This window comes from Planococcus citri, chromosome 5 (genome assembly GCF_950023065.1).
Source record: "Planococcus citri chromosome 5, ihPlaCitr1.1, whole genome shotgun sequence".
Taxonomy (NCBI): Eukaryota; Metazoa; Arthropoda; class Insecta; order Hemiptera; family Pseudococcidae; genus Planococcus; species Planococcus citri.
The window spans coordinates 69,057,892-69,079,768 of record NC_088681.1 but is presented as its reverse complement, the minus strand read 5'-3'; the positions used below and the strand labels follow the sequence as shown (position 1 = coordinate 69,079,768).

Genomic DNA, 21,877 nt, shown 5'->3' with positions numbered 1-21,877 from the left:
GGTAGTGCATTTTTTTTGCAATTTTCCAACATTTTCTCATGAAATCGACCCAATGGTTTGCAATTTCTGGTCTTTTTCTAAAAATTGTAATTTCTACATTTCATAGAAATTTTTGATAACTTTCATTTTTTTTCAAGGTTTTTGCATTATTTTCTGCTCAATTTTAATGTTATTTTATGCATGTTTTCGCCATTTTCCCAAAAATTCTCACATGAACATATCCAATGGTTTGTAGGTATACATAATTTCTGGACATTTTTTTGAATTTTGTGAACATTTTTACCAACTTTTGTGGCATTTTACAAGTTTTTATGCATAGAACCCCCTTTCTTCGCGGGTGTAATGATCTTGCAATCATAAACACCCTCCCCCCGCAAAAAAATTTATTTTGTATAAAAGCTGGCCAACTTTTCTCAATTTTTAGTGATTTTTTTCAAAATTTGGTTTCTGAAAACTATTATGTAATGTTCGTAAAATTTTCAACGTTTTTGGTAATCTTTTAAAAATTTTGGGCAATTTCTATTGAGTTTAATAAAATGTATTTCTCATAATTTCAAAAAACTTTTATTAATTTTATAGTGATTTTAGGCGATTTTAATAAGTTTTCAAAATTTTTGAGCATCTTTTCAAAGTACATACATGATTTTTTTTATGCTTATTTCGTCACTTTGTCGTCATTTTAATTTTTTGTGACTTTTCAGCGTTTTTTTTTTTTTTTTTTTTTTTAAATGTTAATTTCAAATTAGGCAAATATTTTGTAATTTTCAACCATTTTTGATTTTTTTGGTGAGTTTTTATCGTTTTTTGAGAATTACGCAGCCTTTAATTGAGACATTTTCCCGTGATTATTACGATTAGTTTTTTTTCGGTCATTTACTCATTTTCAAATATTTTCATTGGTTTTTCGATCGTTTATGCAAACTTTCTATTTTAATGTGTTTTTTTTCTGGGGGGGGGGATTTTATCATAGTTTTACTCAATTTTGTTGGATGTTTCTTGGAACTTGTGATAGGTATACTTACCTAGTATTTGTCAGGATTTTTTGTAATTTTCGATTTTCAGTTAATACTTACTTTTTTGCAATTCTCGTGTAAATTTTACCAATTTTGATGACGATTATTAAATACGTAGATAAGTTTTATCGTAATTTCCAAAGACTTTCGTAAATTTTGAGCTTTTTTCGAGAATTTTTTTTTTGTTTGAAAAATTTCGTGCACACACAATTGATTGCCTATTTTTGTTGATATTTTTCCAATTTGTTATCATTTTTATGAATTTTCATCAATTTTCTCAATTTTTTTTCTTTTAGAAGATGAGTTTTATCGCAATTTTTAAAGACTTTCATAGATTTTAAACCTTTTATGAAGATGTTTTTGGAAAACTTCGTGTACTTTTCAATTTTTGGCCTGATTTTTTTCATGTTTTTCCAATTTGTTGTAATTATTGTGAATTTTCATATATTTTTATTCAATTTTTTTTTGCTGTTTGAAAAGAGTTTTCGTGAATTAATTCAATTTTTGTTGAAGGAGTCTAGAAAAATTCCAACAGAATTTTCAATATTTTTGTGAGTTTTTTATATTGATTTGTTGTTTTGAATCTTTTACAAAATTTTTTATCAAATTTTTAATTATTTTTGATTATTTTCTTTTTATTAGGGTGTGGTCATCATTTTCTAATGGTTTTAAAGGGATTTTATACATTTCATAACATTTTAATCTGAATTTCCATTGGTTTTCCTGTTGTTTTTTGTCTCGTTCATGAAAGACTTTTTTTTATGTATTTTCAAAAATATTTTACACAATTTTGTTGCTGTTTCGTCAGTTTGATTACAGTTTCCGAGATTTTTTATGATTTTTCTGTTTGAATCTTGATTCTGACTTATTCGTAATGTTTTTTTCTAATTTTTGAATTCTTGATTCTGACATTCGTAATTTTTTTTGAAAGTTCCAATAATTTTTATAGCATTTTTGTAATTTATAGCTATTATTTATTTATTTTTTTGGGGTGTTTATAATTACTAGATTATTACACCCTACGTCAGATTATATTGAATTTGTCAGGTTGTGTTTTTTAACATGAGTAATAAATTTTTCTATTTCGGAGGGGCTGCAGTCAGGAATGCAGGGAGAGTTTTCATCTATTTGAAGAGATAATCAATGTTGATGTAATTGGGGACAATAGAACAGTAGGTGTTGAACAGATATGGGTTCAGAAGAGAAAAATTGACATGATGGTTTAGGGGCTTTTAGGTGAAGATGATTATGTGTGATTTTGGTGTGTCCAATTCTCAGTCTTGTCAAGATAACTTCTTCAAGTCTATTTAAGTGGGAGAGGTTTTTCCAAGGATGAACTGTTTTTTTATGTTGAAAGCGCTTGTTGGCTGTTTGTTGGGACCAGAAATTTTGCCAATTTATGTATATATTTTGATTGAGAAAAGATTTGATGTCGTCAGCTGTGATGATGGTATGGGAGGAAAGAGTAGTAGCATGATTTTGCATGAGTATCAAGAATTTCGTTTCTAGTGATTCCAATGTGGCTGGGAACATACATAAACTGAATAATAAAGTGGGAATGTTGTAGCTCAAATAGTTTTTTAAAGAATATTTTGAACTATAGGGTGATCAGAAAATAGGTTTTGTATAGAAATCAACGAACTTAAGAAATCACTCTGGATCAAAAAATGTTTGTTATCTGGTTCAGAGGTGAGTATATCACAGAGGCAATGATAGATAGCAGTGAGTTCAGCAGAGTAAATAGATGAACAGTTTGGGAGTTTGAATTTTGAAATTTCGCCATGGTTTATAGAGTATGCATATCCAGAATGATGATTTGGTATTTTTGATCCATTTGTGAAACAAAGGTTGAATTCAGGATATTTTTATAGAAGTTCCAGACAGTTATTTTTAATTACTAATGGGGAATGACTTTTCTTCGAATAATTATTTAAACGATAGTCAATTTGGGGAGGTTTAAGCAGCCATGGAGGGTAGGTTATTGGTTTTTGAACGAGAGTTTTGGGGTCTATTTGAAGATTGGTTAATGTTCTAATAAAATCAGAGATAGGTCCTACTAAATGTTCAAACAGCTGAGGGTTAGGTAGGTGAATTGAATATTGGAGTGGGCGAGAGTGATTGGTTGAAGCTGTTGTGATGAATTTATTTGTTATTAAAGTTCTTCTGAAGTCTGGGGGTAATTCTGCTGCGTCACAGTATATACTTGTTTTTTAAATTTTCGCCTTTTTAAAAAAAATTTAAAAAAAAGTGCACTAAATTCTTATAAACTTCCACTTTTAAATATTTCATGGCCAATTTCACCAATTCTTGTGTGGTTTTTCAAAATCTTTCTGAATTTTTGGCTGTATTTTATAACTGATTTTGTTGTCGTTTCTGATACGTACCTTAGGGGTTTTGATCATTTTTTGAAGATTTTGATTTCTATTTCGCTGGTTTTTTTTGTAGTTTTTGAGCGTGTTTTCAGGTCAATAATTCACTGACAGCTTGTACTTACTTTCTGAGCTTTTTTTTTTTTTTTTTTTCAAAATTTATTCTATACTATTACCTACTTGTATGATTTTTTTTTTCATTTTCATAGGTTTTCACGTCCATTATAGAAGAATTTTTGTTTTCCTTGGGCGATTTCCAACAAATGTACGCAATCTTAAGAACATTTTACTTTTTTTTTTGTCATTTTCAACAAGGTATTGTGGGTATTTTTAACATGATTTTTCATTTTTTTATTTATTCATTTATTTATTATTTTTTTAAAAATTTCTCTACATTTTTAGATATTATTTTTGAGGTTTACTGTTTAAAAGTTCTTAATAATTTTGAGGGCATCTTCTTCAAGAGTTTGATGTCTAATTTTTAAATTTATAGGTACATTCTTTTAGAATTTTATGCAACTTTGGCATCTCCATAATTTAAACTCAATCAAACGAGTGATCGTTTTGTTATTACACATCTAAAGCTTGTAAATATAAATTTTAACACATCGAATTGCGCGATGTTGGGTGGACGCGTGGGCGACAACCCAAATAAAACATTATTTTTACGATACACCTCGCAACTCGTTAATTCGCGCGAATTACAAAGCTGTACGTTGTTAGAATGGCGCTTTCGCCGCCGTTACTCGCTGTAATATTATTACCGGCGAAAATATTAACAATACGCGTCTTTTTAGCAAATTACATACAAACGCTCTGGCATGGCATTTTGCAAATTGCACCGAACAACGAACTGAGCGGAATGAAATTAAATTCACTCGCACAGTAAATCGACGAGACTTAAGAGTATCGTTTCGATTAAGTGTTTTGTCTGCGAAAGGCAAGACCTGGGTTGGGCGGGTTGTGCGCCAGGAGGAGCTGGTCCGCGCACTTCGAGTTGTATAATGCGCGATTTGTTGTGTGTGTTTAAACTTTTCAACGTGTAATGCACGTTGTTGTGATTGTGTTAACTGGTGCAAATTCAATTTACCGAATTAACTTTAACGCGTTTTAGATTATAATTATTGTAAAAGATGGAAGGTTTTAAACGAATTACCTACCGTATTTACCTCGTTGTTTCGCTGATGTCACGTCTGATGGGTTGATGGGTAGTGGTGTGTTTATGAAGTGGCAGAAGTGAGGTCTTGCGTGAGACTTTTTGCGTTCTTTCGAGAAAAATCCAAATCTTGATTTGCAGGTGTTCTATGACAGGTTGAGAGAGCACGTGGCATTTTATACTCGTACTACCTACTTAAGATGTTGTAAGATGGTTTTGTGGATTTTAATAGTTGGTTGGTGCAGACTCGTCTCGTGAAATTAGATTCGCTATTTATATTGATTTATTGAAAGAAACATCCATAGTCATCGTAATTTTGCTATTTTAACTGCATAATATCGTGCACTCGAAAAACGTCAAAAAGCAATGGCGAGTTTTTTTTCCCTCGTCTGTTTTAATTAATGAATTCGAGTGTCGCATTTGTTGTGATTTTTTTTTCAAACGCTCGATTCACTAGTTCGTTTTGTCTTCCTGATTTATTTACTATCAATGGCAATCTACTAAAAAGTCCACTCGCAGTGTCATGTTCCACTTTCAACTTGATTTCTAAATTTTCTCTTTGAATTGGCTGCTTCGTCGTCGTTGTCGGAAGTGTACATATAAAAAGGCCCGGTTAACTTTGTGTGCCTGCCTATACATCGTCGTCGTTGTATACTTACCTACGTTGAAAATATTTCTCTCATTTGACCTAAACCTACTACAGCGGCGGCGTTGGTTGTTTTTCTATATCGGTGATAAGAGGAAAATTGCGCGCGATAGGTAAATATACCTACGTAAACGATTAAAGGAAGTAATACTCGCTCGTCTGAATGGATATTGAAAAGCTGCTTTTATATAGTATATAAGTAAAGATTGAACTGTATATATATAGTGTACCTATATCGACGTATACTAGGTACAATATCTCTTTAATTTCATCGAGTACGCCATTCAATTTGCAAAGCTATCAGTAGGTATTTAATGTCTTTCAGCGAAACTTTGCGAAACAGATAGCATCTTTCAACGAAGCTAATCCACCTTACAAGAGTGCAAAACCTGATAAAGAAGAAATTTACATTTTAACGCGTAAATAAGCCTATTCGATAATTCCCCATCTCATCGCTTCTTCATCCTTGTGTTGTGCTGCTGTGCCCTTTTTTTTTCTGTATTTAGAGGTATATGGGAGAAGTTGTGTGTCTTTATGTAGGTATTAGTTGGGCAATTTGATTCTCGATTCGGCTTCATAGTCGTAGTATCTACTTTTTTTTTAGTCAAATTTTTGTTTAAAAATTATGGCTATTGCGGTAGGTCCGACTTTGGGAGGAACAGGTGGGAGGACGGTCGAAAATTTTGATATTTCTCGACTTTTCAAGATAAACCAGACGATATTTGGTGTGTCAGATTTTACAAATAAATATTTTATTTTATTTTATTTTTTTGGGTGTTTGTAATTACTTGATTATTACACCCGTCGTGTGAGATTTAAATCGAGTTGCTAAGGTCAAGTTTTTTAATTGGGTCTAAGAATTTTTTTATTTCGCAAGGGTCATCTGGTATGAATAGGGATCTTTCATCAATTTGTAGGCATAGTCTGTGCTGATGTAAGGAGGGACAGCGAAATAGTAAGTGTTGGGCAGATATACCTAAGTTCTGACGTGCAGAACTAGCATGTGGGTTTTGGGGCCTTTTCATAGAGGTGATTGTGGGTGATTTTTGTGTGGCCAATTCTCAATCTGGTTATAATGATTTCTTCGAGTCTATTTAGTTGAGATAGGTTTTTCCAAAGCAGAGTAGTTTTTTTGTGGTGAAAGAGCTTGTTTGATGTTAGGAGGGACCAAAAGTTTTGCCATTTTTTAAGTGTGTTTTGGGTGAGGATAGATTTAAGGTCGTTAGCTGTGATACATGTGAGAAGCGAAAGAGTAGTGGCGGATTTTGCATTTTTATCTACAATTTCATTTCCTGCGATTCCAACATGGCTGGGTACATACATAAACTGGATGGAGAATTTGAAGTTTGTAAATCAAATAGAGTTTTATAAATATTTTGAATTAGGGGGTGGTCGGAAAATAGATTTTGGATAGCAGTTAGTGAGCTGAGGGAATCACTCTGAATTAGTAAATATATCACAGAGGCAGTAGAAAATAGCTGCGAGTTTGGCAGTGTAGATTGAAGAGCAGTTATGGATTTTAAAATTTGAAATTTTATCATTAATAGAGTAGGCATACCCCGAATGAAGTGTTGGTATTTTTGATCCATCTGTAAAGCAGAGATTGAATTTTTTGTATTCTGATTAAAGTTCAAAGATAGTTTTGTTTTATTACTAGTGGAGAGTGGCTATTTTTTGGGTAGTTAATAAGTTGTGTATTGACTTGAGGAGGCCTGAGAAGCCAAGGGGGGTATGATATTGGTTGTTGGATGAGTGTCTTAGGATTGATTTTAAGATAATTCAACATTGTTATGAAATTAGATGGGTCCTTCTATATGGGGTCATTCCACGTCAATTGGACCAAGAAGTGGTAGGTGGGTTCTGCGATTTTTTTGAAATTTTTCCTGTGGAAAGACCTTCCGAAGGGATGACCAATGGCGCAAATCGCAGCCCTCTAGACCATTATTAGCGGCAGCCAGGGGGTGTCAACATTTTCAGTGAACCTAAAATATCATCAATTTCTGGAGTGGATTACTCGATAACCGCGAAACCTACCAAAATGGAACTTTTTGCCATAGTTAGTGGTTTTGAAAGGATTTTTGGTGATATCATAAAAATCAGTGTTGCCACTTTTTTTCGTACAAAAAATTAGCTCAAAAAGTTTCAAAACGTAATTTTCATATCGTTCCGGCTCTCAAAAATTCTGAAAAAAATATATTATGGACAACTGTTTATGCTGAACAACATATTGAAAAATTGGGATGGTAACTTGTCGCAAAGTCGATTTAAAAAAATTAATGTAAACTCTGCGAAAAAATGCGATTTTTTGATTTAAAACATGAAAAAAAGTTTTGATTAGTAAAGTTGACTCATTTGACCCCTATTTTTACGTGTCTGTTGAAAAAACTGAAAAAATCCCTTCACTCGGTGAAATTAACTAATCACAAAAAAAATCAAAATTCAAAAAGTAAACAAATTTTAATTTTTTTGCTGTGAGTGTGATTTTTATCAACTTTTTCATGAAATTTGTCAGAAAGAGGTCAAAATAAGACAACTGAATAAATTCAAACTTTTTTTGATGCATTGGTGTTGAAAATTGAATTTTTTTGAATTTTGATTTTTTTGTGATGAGTTCATTTCATCGAGTGAAAGGGGTTTTTCAAATTTTTCAACAGGTACGTAAAAATAGGGGTCAAATGGGCCAACTTTACCAATCAAAACTTTTTTTCATGTTTTAAATCAAAAAATCGCATTTTTTCGCAAACTTAAAATTTTTTAAAAACTATTTTGCAACATGTTACTATCCCAATTTTTCAATATGTTCTTCAACATGGAAAGTTGTCCTTAATATATTTTTTTCAGAATTTTTGAGAGTCGGAACGATATGAAAACTACGTTTTGAAACTTTTTGAGCTAATTTTTTGTACGAAAAATAGTGGCAACACTGATTTTTATGATATCACCAAAAATCCTTCCAAAACCCCTAACTATGGGAAAAAGTTCCATTTTGGTAGGTATCGCGGTTATCGAGTAATCCACTCCAGAAGTTGATGATATTTTAGGTTCACTGAAAACTTTGACACCCCCTGGCTGCCGTTGAAAATGGGCTAGAAGGCTGCGATTTGCGCCATTGATCATCCCTTCAAAAGGTCTTTCCACAGGAAAAATTTCAAAAAAATCGGCGAACCCACCTACCACTTCTTGGTCCAATTGACGTGGAATGACCCTATGATCAAAATGTTGGGGGTTGGGTGGGTTAATTGAGTTTTGAGTGGATGGGAAGGGTTGGTGGATGCATTTGAGATGAATTTGTTTGTTATGAGAGTTCTTCTAAAATCGGGGGGTAATTCTGCTGCTTCACAACAAAGGGTATCTATTGGAGAGGAATAGAGGGCTCCTAAACATATCCTTAGGGCTGAATTTTGAATTGTTTTTAGGATATTAGAAGTTTTATTTGAGATATTTGCAAAACATGGGATTCCATACTCAATTTTACTGCAAATTAGAGATTTATACGAGTGAAGTAGGCGTGTGCGAGATGGACTATGTTTGGTATTTTTCATTATTTTCAGCAGATTTGGGCGTTTCATGATAATTATCTGATTTTACTTTTAGGAAATGAGGAGCCCAATTTAGTTTTCTATCAAAAGTTAAGCCAAGAAATTTAGTAGTGGTTCTGAATTCTAAAGAGTGTCGTTTGAAGTTGAGAGTGAGATCCGGAGGAATCTTATTTTTTTGGTGAAAAGTATACAGTGGGTTTTTAACTCAGAGAAGGTTAGACCATTAGAATCTGCACATGATTCAATTTTTTCAAAGGTTTCTTGGATTACATGGCGAGCTGGTTGAATATTATTTGAACGAAAGGAAATGTTTATATCATCAGCAAAGATTCTCAGGTAAATTGGTCTAGAAACAACATTGGAAATGTCATCAATCAAAAGTATAAATAAGACTGTGCTAAGAACTGAACCTTGGGGGACTCCATTTTCAATTTGAAAAAATTCTGAGTATGTATCGTTAATTCTCACTCTAAAAGTACGGTTTGTTAAGAAATTCTGAATAAAGTAGGCCAAATGTCCTCTAATTCCAATGGAATGTAGTTTTTGGAGAATTTTATAACGCCAGGCTTTATCAAATGCCTTTTCAAGATCAAGAAAGACTGAAAGAACACTTTCTTTATTCTGGAAGGCTGAACTAATTTCTTTTTGGAGACTAGAGAGGTGGTCTAGGGTAGATCTTTTCTTTCTGAAACCACTTTGATAAATGCTAAGAGAGTTTGAGGAATCAATATACCAATGAAGAAGTTTAAAAACCATTTTTTCAAGTATTTTCCCAGGAACTGCAGTTAAGGAGATGGGGCGATAACTACAAATAGATGCAAGATTTGGGTTTTTATCAGTGCAGTTTTCCACATTTTTGGGAAGGAATCAAAAGTCCAAATTTTGTTATATAACTGAAGTAAGTCTTCTTTTCCAGTGTCTGAAAGGTACGCGTACTTTAACATGTGATGGTGAATTTCATCAGATCCAGGGGATGGATCTTGAATGTTGTACTCGTAGTTTAGACAATGATTTAGCTCTTCAAGAGAAAAAAGAGAGTTGTATGGTTCTAGGTTTTGATTATTTACCTAACTATATGTAATTACATTTTTGACTTGAAACCTGTTCTTATCAATAAAATAAAATAAAACTTAGGGAATGGGGCTTTTTAGGGAGCTGGAGTTGACCTGTGGAGCGGGAAGGGTCAAGGTCATCCCCATCTCATTTAAGGTGAAACCCCCCTCATTTTACTCCAATTTTGGACCCCCCCCCCATTCCTAAAATTGAACCAAGGAGCCCATATTTTCGACACACGATAAAAGTTTGCGACTTGAGTGCCTTCAGCCTGTTTCAACCTTCCAACCCCGTATGACCCCTCTCCAGGATCAAAGAAGTGGATTTTTGGAGGAAGGTGTGCGATCATGGATACGAGCGAAGCGAGCAACGACCTTGTAGACACCGTTGGGGGAAATACTGTGCGAAGGTGAACCCCGAAGGGGTGAGCTACCAGAATAAAGGGAGATGGACAATTCGAGCGAAGTGAGGAGCGATTTCCTTGAAGCACCCATGGTACCTACTTATAAAAATCGAAAATTTGGCTCTTACGTAGCGGTGTAACTGCTACGCATTTTTTTTTCTGCAAGGTGATTTTGATAATGTCTAATGTAGGTATTTGTCCCCTACGTGTAGATATTCAAAGTGTTCCCTCTCGCTTTGATTTGTGTTCAACTCGGTGTATTCGAGTATATCTGTATAAATCAAAGGCAGAATTTCTATTCGGCGTGTTGATGGTTGTTGTCGTCTCTCGTACACCTTTCGCTCGGATAAATTATTCATTAGTCGGGCTAATTTCCGAGATTGATTAAGCGCTCGTATGTCGTCGAAGTGTGAGAAGAAAAATGGTATACGTGTTATGTTTCGGTATGTGTGATGTACGTAGGTACTGGTACGAGTTCTTCTCAAAATGTGTTGATTCAACATGATAGTACACCTAAGTATAATGTAGCTACATGTGAAGTTGTTTTAATCATTCCCTTGGTGCACTAGTTGATGCTGATGGTGTTGAGAGGTTTTTTTTTCAAGTATGTACTTCTACTCAGAATTTTCCAATTTTACGGAATTTTGAATTTTCATCATCCCAGTTGAATTTTTTTTGTTTGAACCGGAGAGGAGGGGGCCAACTTTGAAATGTCATAGTGAGGAAAAGTGGTTCCCAGTGACAGTATCTCCACGCAAAATTGACTATGCACTAAACCAAACTGGCATTTTAAATTCGGAGGATTCTGTACCTAGATGTGCTTTTAGGGGGTTGCACTTCTCAACTCCTGCTTTGATACCTAAGGGGACACTAGTCAAAATTTTCCTATTTTTAAAAAAAGTAGAAAAAATCAATAAAAACATAAGAATTCTGGAAGAAAAAGAAAGTAAATTCTCAATTTTGACAAACAAAAAACATTGATTAAATTTTGACAAAAAAAAAGTACTTACCTGAAACTGGTTGACAATTTTGGCAGGAAATAGGCCATTTTCACAGTTTTGGAAAAACTTGCGACCCTCTTTTAAAAATGTTTGCAAAAAAATAAGACTTTTCTGCAGTATTTGGCGCAAAAGAAGGACCTTTTTGGGGGGGGGAATTTTGGAGAAAAAATATTTGAAACTTTTGTGAATTTTGACAAAAAATAATTATTGATAAAAAAATAAAAAATACTTTTCATTAAAAATTTTTACAAAAAAAAGACTTTTCTGTAGTATTTGAGGCAAAAGAAAGGCCTCTTTTTTTTGGAAATTTTGGAGAAAAAATATGAGAAACTTATGTCAATTTTAACAAAAAATGATTAAAAAATAAAAACAACTTTTTGGTCATTTTGTGACAGAAAGTGAATTTTTGTGTGACCTGTTCAAATAGCTGTTGGATTTGGTGTCATCGCCCAACCCCCCCCCCCCCCCCCACCTACCCCAATCGGTCACCGTTGATCTCAAGACTGGAATTCGCCATCTAAGGCTTGCAGAAGGGATGTGGAGAGTGTTGGAGAGATTTTTTTCGTTGTGGTAGGGCAGGTTCTAAACTACCTACATCGACTTTTCCCCAAGGTCATTGACCTTGAACGATTATAGAAAATGTCTGTTATGGTAGGACAGATTGTGAACTACCTACATTGACTTTTTCCCAAGGTCATTGACCTTGAATGATTATAGAAAAATGCAAAAGTGTGTCAAATCTTTTTCGCATTATGATGATTGTAGCCAGTCCTTTAACATCCATTGAATTCACAATATCATACGCCTTCTTTATTACCTACATTTGTTCTGTTTTCACAAGACAAAAAAAAAGGATAAATCGCTTCGGTGGGAGCGTTTCCAAATTCAACACGTGACGAACGTGAATACTACGTTTTTACTATATTCTCAAGTTTTATTTTATTTTTTTGCTTGAAAGATTAAGCGAAAGTGAACGTAGAATTGTCACACTAGAGTCCATGTTTTTCAGCTAACTTTCCTTCTTTTTTGGTGTGTGTTTCCCTATTTTATTCCGATAGTCGCTGCCTCTCGTTGCAAATAAGATAAGATTTCGTTTCAAAAACTTTTTCCTTGCGAACGTTTAGGTGCCAATTTTTTGCGTATTGGAATAAATTTTCGAGAGATTGAGCCAGCTTGGCCTATTTATTCAGATTCCGTTTTTTTCCTAAAAGTCATTGAGAGTTGATAAAGTAGGCGAAGCTTGATGGGTAGGTAAGCCTGGATATAATAAATTGTACGTTGTTTGTCGAGTTTCAAAACATATAGTTACACAGCTTTCTCGGTTGTAAGTTTGATGGTGGTTTTTACTGAAGATTGTTCACTATTTTCTCGACTAGTGTGTTATCTATCTTTTTTATTAAAATTCTCCGCTGGAGTTCCGATAGGGAAATGTCTCATGTTGTTGCTCGTTTCTCGATTTTATAATCCAGTGGTGGTTATTTCAGGTTACACGGTTGTTTTCCTAATTTTTTGATCAGAAATTGTACTATACTAAGTTAGTTCAATAGGTTTGGAAAAGGAATACCTACCTACCTTCATACATATGTAGGTACTCTGAAACATCACATTGGGTTCATTTCGTATATTCTCACTGAATTATTAATACGAATTTGTCTCGTATACTCGTACAAGGTGGCAGCATGTTGAGACAAAATGTCACCGTCTCTCACACCTCAATGGCAAAGGTGTATGCATCGATAAGGCTGCGAAAAAAACAGATACTACCTATATTGAAACACTGCTCAGAAGATGACTATGATAAATGACATGTACTGGAAGCACGTTTCACGATGCACCACATGACGTACTCCCTGTCTCTTACATATTACAACTCGACAAAGACAATAATCCCGATCATACCGAACACTTGCTTTCGTGTTCGAAGCGAGTTCATTAGACGAGCTTTTCTCTCGTGTTGTAGTTGTTGTAGTCGTTTGCGACTCGATTGAAACGTTTGAAATTTGCATTTTCATTCTCCCTTTATATTTCTCTCTTCGTCTCGAAACATGAATAATGAAGAAAGTATATTATTAAGATATCTTGTTTGTATCAAATGGAATGGAGTGGTTTTGTAAATTTTTTTCCTCGGTGAAATTCTTTGTAGTAGATATGTTTTTGTTTTTGTGGTACCACATCAACCTCACAAACCAAATCTAACCCCCCCCCCTACGGGTGTAATAATCTTGTAATTATAAACACCCCCCCCAAAAAAAAAAAAAAAAACTTATCTTGAAACGAATTTTGATGGGGAAAGAGTAAACACATTTTAGTGGCGAATTGTCGTGGGAAAGAATAGTTCTAGGATCAGAAAAATCTTGAGATTAACGTTGTAGCAGAGTATATCTATGTACTTACATTGTCGTTGGATTTGCAAGAATTTCTTGCTGCATTTATTCCACATGGTAGCAGAGCGTGGTTATTTCAATATTATAGAATTCCCAGTATACTGCAGATGATATGGCTCTTTGGGTCAGGGGAGTTTGAGCTCAACGTGGTAGCAGAGCATAGTCTTGAAAGAGACAACCACAGTAAAAGTAAACCAAAGATTGAATAATTTCAAGAAGCTCAACAGGAATGGTGGCAGAGCGGGGTTATTCCATCATGGAACTTTTATAGCTTGTCAGCAGAGACTTTTTTTTATTTCAATTCTGTTCAAGTATTTTTAGATCATTTTAACAAGCTGTGGATACTTCTTTCAGTGAGTGTTTTCAGTATTGCATCATTTCAAGGCTTTTCAACACTTTTTCTGAATGTTTGGCAAATTTTACAAAATTTTTATCACATACTTTTTGTTTACTTATTTTCTAAGATTTCAAAGATGAGATTTTTCCAAAATGACAATGGGAAAGATAAAAATAACTTTGGGTACAATAAAACATTTTACAATTTTGAGAGAAATGTTTTTACTGCCCATGGTGATCAAATATTTTACTATAAATTTGAAATGAATCCCTATTATGAAGTAAATCTTGTAGAGATTCTATTGAGGTAAGAATTGTTACTACCTGCTGTGAGATTTTGGAACATTTGTTTTGTTGAAATTTTATTGCTCATTTATTGCCTTTTAGATGTATTGTGTATTCAAATTTATTTTGTTTCTTCCTGACAGGCTGATGGCAGGGTTGCTTATGAGCTCTCTGTGATTGGTTATTTTGTTAGTGAGGGTTAGGTGGTGGAGTATTCCAAAATTTGTTTGCTTCGGTGGTGATTGAAATTTTATATGTAGTTCATTATGCATTATACCTTTGGTGTGGCACAACTATTGCTCTTGCATTTTTTTTTTTCAGACAAAAAAAGTCAAGTTGTGATGATTTAGAGTAATTTTAGCTGTGCAGATTTTTTGATGATTAATTTCATTTTTTTTCCAATTTTCAATTTTTTTTTTGTGTTGTTTTAAATATTTAGTGATTTCAAACAAATTTTTTGTGTAAGTAGTGATTTTTTTCAATTTAGTGGAGAATTTTTTGTGGTGATTCCAAATGTTTTTTCTTGGGATTTCACACTTTTTTTTGGGATGTATTCTTAAAATGAGTTTATTAGAGTTGAATTTCACGAATTTTTTTAAAAATGACAATTTCAAACATGTAGATGGTTGTATTTTATTGTGGTACTTGAAGGGACGTTGTTAAATTTTCTAGTGATTTAAGCCTAATTAGGAAATTTTTTCAAGATTTCAAATAAACTTTTTTTGTAGTGATTTTTGATAATGATGGATTCTTTTTTTAGTAGATAATTTTTAAAATATTGATTTTCAGTATTTCATAAAAGTTTTATGTATTTTGAAATTCAGTTCTATTTTTTTGTTTACAAATTTGAATGCATTATTCAACATTTTACTTCATTTCAGCCTTGTTCTTGTTCACTGTAGCTAATTTTTACTGATTACATTTTTAAATAATATTTTTCATTCAATTTTTCCTCAAATTTTATGTAATTTTTTTTTTTGGTTTCATGTTTTGATTTTTTTTCATTTTCTATACAGTTTTCTTTGCATTTTGTCAAATTTGACTAAAATCTCATCTCTGTTTTGGTGATTTTAATGGGTTTTTTGAATTTTTAAACACTACTTTGACTAATTTTATTACTTCATTTTTTCTGAAATTTTACTTTTTTTCAATGATTTTTAGTGATTTTTTAAAATGCTTTTCTGAGTGATTTTATATAATTTCAATAAATGTTTTTGACGTTTTTCATGCTTTTTTGGCATGCTGAAGATTGGAGAAAAGTGAAGATGACCTTTTGTATTGAAAATTGATTTTCTTATAAGATTATTATATCATTTTCAAAATTACAATAGCCTAGCTGGGTTTACTCGGCATACATTCAACTTGCGTAGTCACAATTTCACAGTGATACTACCCTTGTGTTTCACAATTACAATCTGGGGCTTGAACAATAGTTATCTCAACATGGAACTTGAATGGGTCGAGGATCTCAAGAGTTCAGAACCAGGCCAAAATGGTAGCAGAGTATGGTAGTTTGTTAACGCGGATCAACTTGACGTTTGAAATCAATTTTTCTTACCTTCCATTTTAAATCTGTCCTGAAAGGAATTCCTGGAATTTTATCAGCATTGTAGCAGAGCATGGTTATTTTAACATGGAATATTTTTGTCAACTGCAGATGGGATAGTTCTAGGATCAGGATCTGGAGCTTGACCAACATGGTAGCAGAGTTTGGTTATTTTATAACTGGGGTGTAATGTAACATCTGAGCTCTGAGATCGGTTTTCCCCACTTTCTTTTGATTTTTAAAGTATTTTAAGGAAGGGTTCTGAATTTTTGTATTTTTGATAACCCAATGCTATCCCATTGCCTCATGCACTTGTGTCCTATTACTGAAATGAATGAGCTGATATCTTGATTATGAAAGTTCTAATATGAAAGTGTTGAGTTTGTATTTTGTATAGTACGTTACCTACCTTATGGAAAAGTACATAAAATTTCCTATCAATTGAAAATAGTACTTCTCATGCAGAAATTCCCACTATTGGTACAAAAATATGGAAAGGTTAAGTAAAAGAGAGAAGAAAGAAAGAAATAAACACAAGAACATTGAACACTCAACGTTGTAAATTACTTTCTCAAGTATTGCGAAATTAGGTTCACAGCATGTTAGGTATAGAAACATAATGAAACCATATGAGTTTTTATATTTCTGAAGGAACTGGGGATTTAAATGAGAAAAAAAAAATAGAATGCTGTAAAATCAGTATAATTTCTCATCAAATATGATTTTGTCATTTTCAATATGCATTACAATTATTTTGCAATTCTGATGTATTTACCTAAGCAATTCTAATCAACATATATATTTTTTTGCTTGTTTTGTTGCAGAGTGGAAAAGTGCACTTCAATTACATCTATGGTATTGGAACATTGGGATGTCTCGGAATGTATCTGTTGCTAGCGATGATGGCTCAATCCGGAGTCACTTTGGGAGTTGTAATCTCAGTCATGGGGTATTGCCTGTTGCCAATGGTAGGCTTGTCTGGAATTAGCGTGGTTTATTCGTTACGGTGAGTTGAATTTGCAATTTTTAATATTAGTTTTCTAATTATGTGTCAAGACAGCAGGATGATACTTTTTTTTGACGCAAGTTATTAATATCAGATTTGAGCACCTCCTCTCCTTCTCTATCTGTTCACAATATGTCCGTATAGATTGATAAATTGTCCACGCTTCGAACTAATAAATTTTTTCGTAAAAAGAAAAAAAGAAGAAATTGTAGACGAGCAGTTTTATTCGAATTCTTTGCATAATATCATCAAGTATTAGATACACCACTCTGAAGCAAAAAAAAAAAAAAAAAAAGAGAGAGAGAGAAGGAAGAATAAAAAAAAGCAAACTTGACATCTACGTTGCTCAAGGAAAAAACTTGAGACGAGACCACACTAAAGAAGAAAAAAAAAGAAAAGAAAATGCAATTTGTAATAAATCATAAGTTGATGTTCTAAAAAGTCTTTTATCGCGAATACAGATAACGTCATAAAATGGTCTAAATTAAGACGTTAAACCCAGCAACGAATTTTTATTGCTACTTAATCGCGAAAGAAAAAGTTTGATTTTATGGCCGAGTTGTTTGGAGCGAATGTGTAAGTTTTCCTTCGCAAGAAAGCTAATCCTATTGTTTTTTTTTTTTTTTTTTGTTTCAGCGGAATTGCTGGCTTAGTATTGAGTTGTTTGGCGATCCTTTGGTGTTCCTTGTCTGCATCCAAACTGTTCGTGACCGCTTTGGCTATGCAACGTCAGCAACCACTGGTTGCCTATCCCTGCGCCTTGGTTTATGCCATTTTCGCTTTGATTACCGTGTTTTGAAAGCACCAGGAAATTTTACATCCGCGTCGACGTTGTTTTAAGAAGAATTTTTAGATATAATTTGTGGTTTTTTAAATAAGGTTTTATTATATTATAATTGTCGGGTGTTTTATTGCCCTTTTAGGCGTCAACGAATTTGTGTAATTATAAGCACATTATAATATCTCTTTATTGTTTAAAATTGAATAAATTTTATTTCATGGTTTTGATTTTCAAGTTGTATTTTTTTTTTTTTTTTTGAAATACTTTTACTTCGATGATTTGAATTGTCTGGAGCCTTAATGCATAAAAAAGCCAAAATTTTTACTCACTTTATTGAGCACACGTCAGGCGTTTTTGAAGCTACTGCCGCCAGTCATGAGCTAGTTGATTTTTAGATATTTCAAAAAAGCATTTTAAAAAATTTTCATTTTTTCCAAAAACGAGCTGTTGATTTTTCAATTTTCACTAATGGATTCATGAATTATTATTTAACAGGAATTTCTTTCTTAAAAGTCAAAAAATACACAACAAATATTTAGTTTCTATAAATGGTAACACTGCAATGATCATGTGCTGTGAGAAAGTCTCACATCCATCAGTATTGTATTGAATGTCATTGTGAGAGGTTGTGATCAAATATTTAGTTTTTATAAATGGTAACACTGCAATGATCATGTGCTGCGAGGAAGTCTCACATCCATCAGTATTGATTTGAACGTCGTCGTGTGAGGTGGTGTCATCTCGTTTTTTTTTTTGTTTTTGTCATATTTCTAAAACTAAATATCGAGGAGTAGGATGGCTTTGCTTCGAAGATTTGGTAGGTAAGTGATTTAACTTATAATATTCAGTGTTGTTCTTTTTTTTGCTCACCTTTTGCGTTTTGAAAATACTTATATTACAAATACCACAATTTCAAGGGGTCATTTTTTTTAAGAAAAAAAGAAATTCATTTCATTCTAAAAAGTAATCCCTGGAAATTGTGGTCCAATCGAGTTGAATTTTCAGTCATAGAGGTTTTTTGGGGCGGCGAGCTCATTTCCGGTGTCAAATTTTTCCCAATGCTTCTTTTTGCCCTAAAATGGCCTATTTTTGAGCTCAAAAATATTGAGCCATTCTGAGTGGAAGGAAGCACTATTGGAAAAATTGGACACAGGAAATGAACTCGCCATCACCAAAAACCCTCAACAACAAACAATTCAACTTGATTGGACCGCAATTTTGATGTGTAATTCCACACTTTTTTTCAAAAAAATTGTCCTATGGTTTTTTTTTGTTTGGTTCTAATGAAAATTTTATAGTTCATTCACCAAGCCAAGTCCTATTTATTGTGGTTTTTATGAAATTCTCATTTTAAAATATCTATCGTGCTTTTTGATTTTCCTTGTATGTATGTATGTACTTTGATGTAAGTACCCATTGTAAAATTTATTGAAAATAATTTTTTTGTGCTTATATGTATTTGTACTGTAATAACGATTGAAAAAATGTCAATTGAATAGTTTATGTGTATTTAGAATGTTTCTAGACTTGTTTTTTTTCTTTCATTTTAATGTATTTTTTTCGTTTTTTTTTGCTGTTGTTTCAAAGTATTTTACTTTATTTTTTTTTCATAATTTTTTTGCTTTTGTTTCATTCTATTCTATATATTTATTTATTTATTTACTTTTCAGTTTTATTAAGATTACCTACTTACATAGGTAGTTTTGTTTGTACAAGTTTTCTATATTTCGATGATTGTATAATGAATACGTGTATTATGATGATAAAGAACATTATTTCATGAAATGCGTCGTGTTTTCTTAATACACCAGGCACGTTTATTTTATCCTAGAGGTCTCGATCAGCTGTTTAGGTAATCTTGGCGGCCTCAGTCAGCTGATTTCGAAAAAATGTCTTCCAGAAAATAGATCTTCAAAAGTACTGAATATGCAACCATAAATACACCAGGTGAACTAATTTTATTCCGGAGGTCTCGATCAGCTGTTTAGGCAATCTTGGAGGCCTCGATCAGCTGATTTCAAAAAAATGTCATCAAAAATAAAAGTACTGAATATGCAACCCTAAATACACCAGGCACATGTACTTTATCCTGGAGGTCTCGATCAGCTGTTTAGGTAATCTTGGAGGCCTCGATCAGCTGATTTCAAGGGCAAGCCTCGCCTTCATTTGAAAATCATCTGGGAGGTCTTTAGCGCCGGATTAGCGAGCCAAATCAGCTGATTCGTAAATTAGCATGGCTCTAGCTGGCTTCAGCTAAAAATCGCCATTTTGGAGGTCTTAGCGTGCGATTAGCGAGCTACACGCGTCATTAGCGAGCTGAATCAGCTGATTTCGAGCGAGAGTGTGACTTTGACTCCAAATTTAGATTTTAGCGCGCAATTAGCGAGCTAGACGCGCCATTAGCAAGCTGGACAGCTGATTTTGCGGGATAGCATGACTTTAGCTCTCAATTGAGATTTTAGCGCGCGATTAGCGAGCTAGATCAGCTGATTTCGCGAAGTAGCGAGGCTTCAGCTAGAAATCAAGATTTTTGTCAATTCGATAATCGATTGTGTCAGTTTGATAATCGATTTCGTCAATTCGATAATCGATTTCGTCAATTCGATAATCGATTTCGTCAATTCGATAATCGATTTTGTCAACTCGATAATGGATTTCGTCAATTCGATAATCGATTTTCTCAATTCGATCAATTCGATAATCGATTTTTCTCAATTTGATGATCGATTTTGTCTATATGATTATTGATTTTACCAATTCGATGAAAGATATTGTTGATTTTAATTACGTACTTACCTGAATTCTAGAAATGCCTGCAAAAGTACTAGTAAGTATGCAACTCATAACACATGCTTTTTAGACGATTCTGATTGGCTGATAAATGGCTAAACATGTGGCTTGATTTATTAAAATGCGCCATTTTGTTTTCTGATCAGATTGTTCGTTGTTTTGGGCGGCATGCCAGCAGGCTATTTGCGTACGAATCAGCTCAGCTGCTCAGGAATTGCAGCAAAACGAACCTGGTAACGCCTGAACCAAGATTTATACATTTTTTAAATGAATTTTTGCGGAACTGAGTAAGAAGATGAAGTATGTAGGTCAGGCTTCCAAATGTGAACTGACGTCTCCAAAGACACTAAAACCACTCTGCGGGTCATTACAAGCTCCGAAGGCAGCCTGAACGACGAACGTATTGATATACCCCAGCAGAGCAAGGTTAATGTGCCCGATTCGCTTGCAGTTTGGAGAACTGCCTTCTGAGGCAAGTATGGGGACTGACATCCTCAGAAAACAGAACAAAGTCCGCAAACGATCATTACTCGCCATCGCATTTCGTTTCTAAATGGCGAACCACTTATAACACAAATAATATGGCGAGGAGACACCTACTCCTGAAATCAATTCATCTCCTTGCAACATGCAAGAGGTTACTGGACAGCAGTACCTACTGTTGCCTGGTAGTAACCAAACTCGAATTACAAGAACAATTGAAAAACAAAAACTGAAAAAATGATCCATTTTGAGTAGGAGGAAGCGCCGTCGGAAAAATCTGACATCGGAAATGAACTTGCTATTCCATGAAACCCCTCTGACAAAAATTCAACTCAATTGCAGCGAAATTTCAAGTGGCCATGTTTTAGCACAAAGTGCACTCTGCACTCTTCTCCAAAACAAAACCAGTCACCAAAATTTCGGTCCAATGGAGTTGAATTTTTGATCATTGGTTTTTTCAAACAGCTAGTTCATTTTCGGCATCAGATTTTTCCCAATTCGCTTTCTTCTATCCAAAATAGCTCATTATTTTTTAGCCTGACAGTTTGCTGCACAGAGAGTGAGGCAGGTATGGGGGCCGACATCCTCACTGCCCAGCATAAAGTCTGTCAAGCTACATCTCAATATAGACGGCAAACCATACAATTGAAAATAGCATCTTGATAATTTTTTTGTAGGTACCCTTGAAACCAAAAGATATTTTTTTTCAAAAACTCGTACAACCAAAAGAAGCGTGACAATCACGCCCCCCTGTCGCGTTGGCATGCCAAAATTCTCAAGTCTGGCAAGGTCCCAGCCCCCACGACGTGGACGTGCGACTAGGAGTTGAAGCAAGAAACAGATCCTGCTCCCATTCAGGGGCCTTGAGAGTGGAGTTTGCCTTAGAGTGCTTAACAACCCACACAAACATCAGGTTTGGTGTTTGGTGATCACCTATCAAACAAGCATTCAAATTTGATGGGAATAAATTTGAGAACAAAAAATTACTTCGCTTCAGGTTAATATAAATGATCACAATTTTAATAAATTGAATTAGAAGCAAAGCATTAGAAAAAAATAATCAAATTAAAGAGTCATCGACTAAAT

At 33.8% G+C, this 21,877-nt stretch overlaps 1 protein-coding gene across 1 annotated transcript in view; it reads left to right on the top strand.

The window, feature by feature from the left end:
* LOC135846458 (protein YIPF5-like) overlaps positions 1 to 17,745 on the top strand; it is a 126,265-nt gene extending 108,520 nt beyond the window's left edge. The window contains exons 3-4 of the mRNA XM_065365556.1: positions 16,556 to 16,737; positions 17,374 to 17,745. Of these exons, the coding sequence (XP_065221628.1) occupies positions 16,556 to 16,737; positions 17,374 to 17,536 (345 nt within the window). The 3' untranslated portion in view covers positions 17,537 to 17,745. The remainder of the gene's footprint in view (positions 1 to 16,555; positions 16,738 to 17,373) is intronic.
* Positions 17,746 to 21,877: the final 4,132 nt, after the last annotated feature.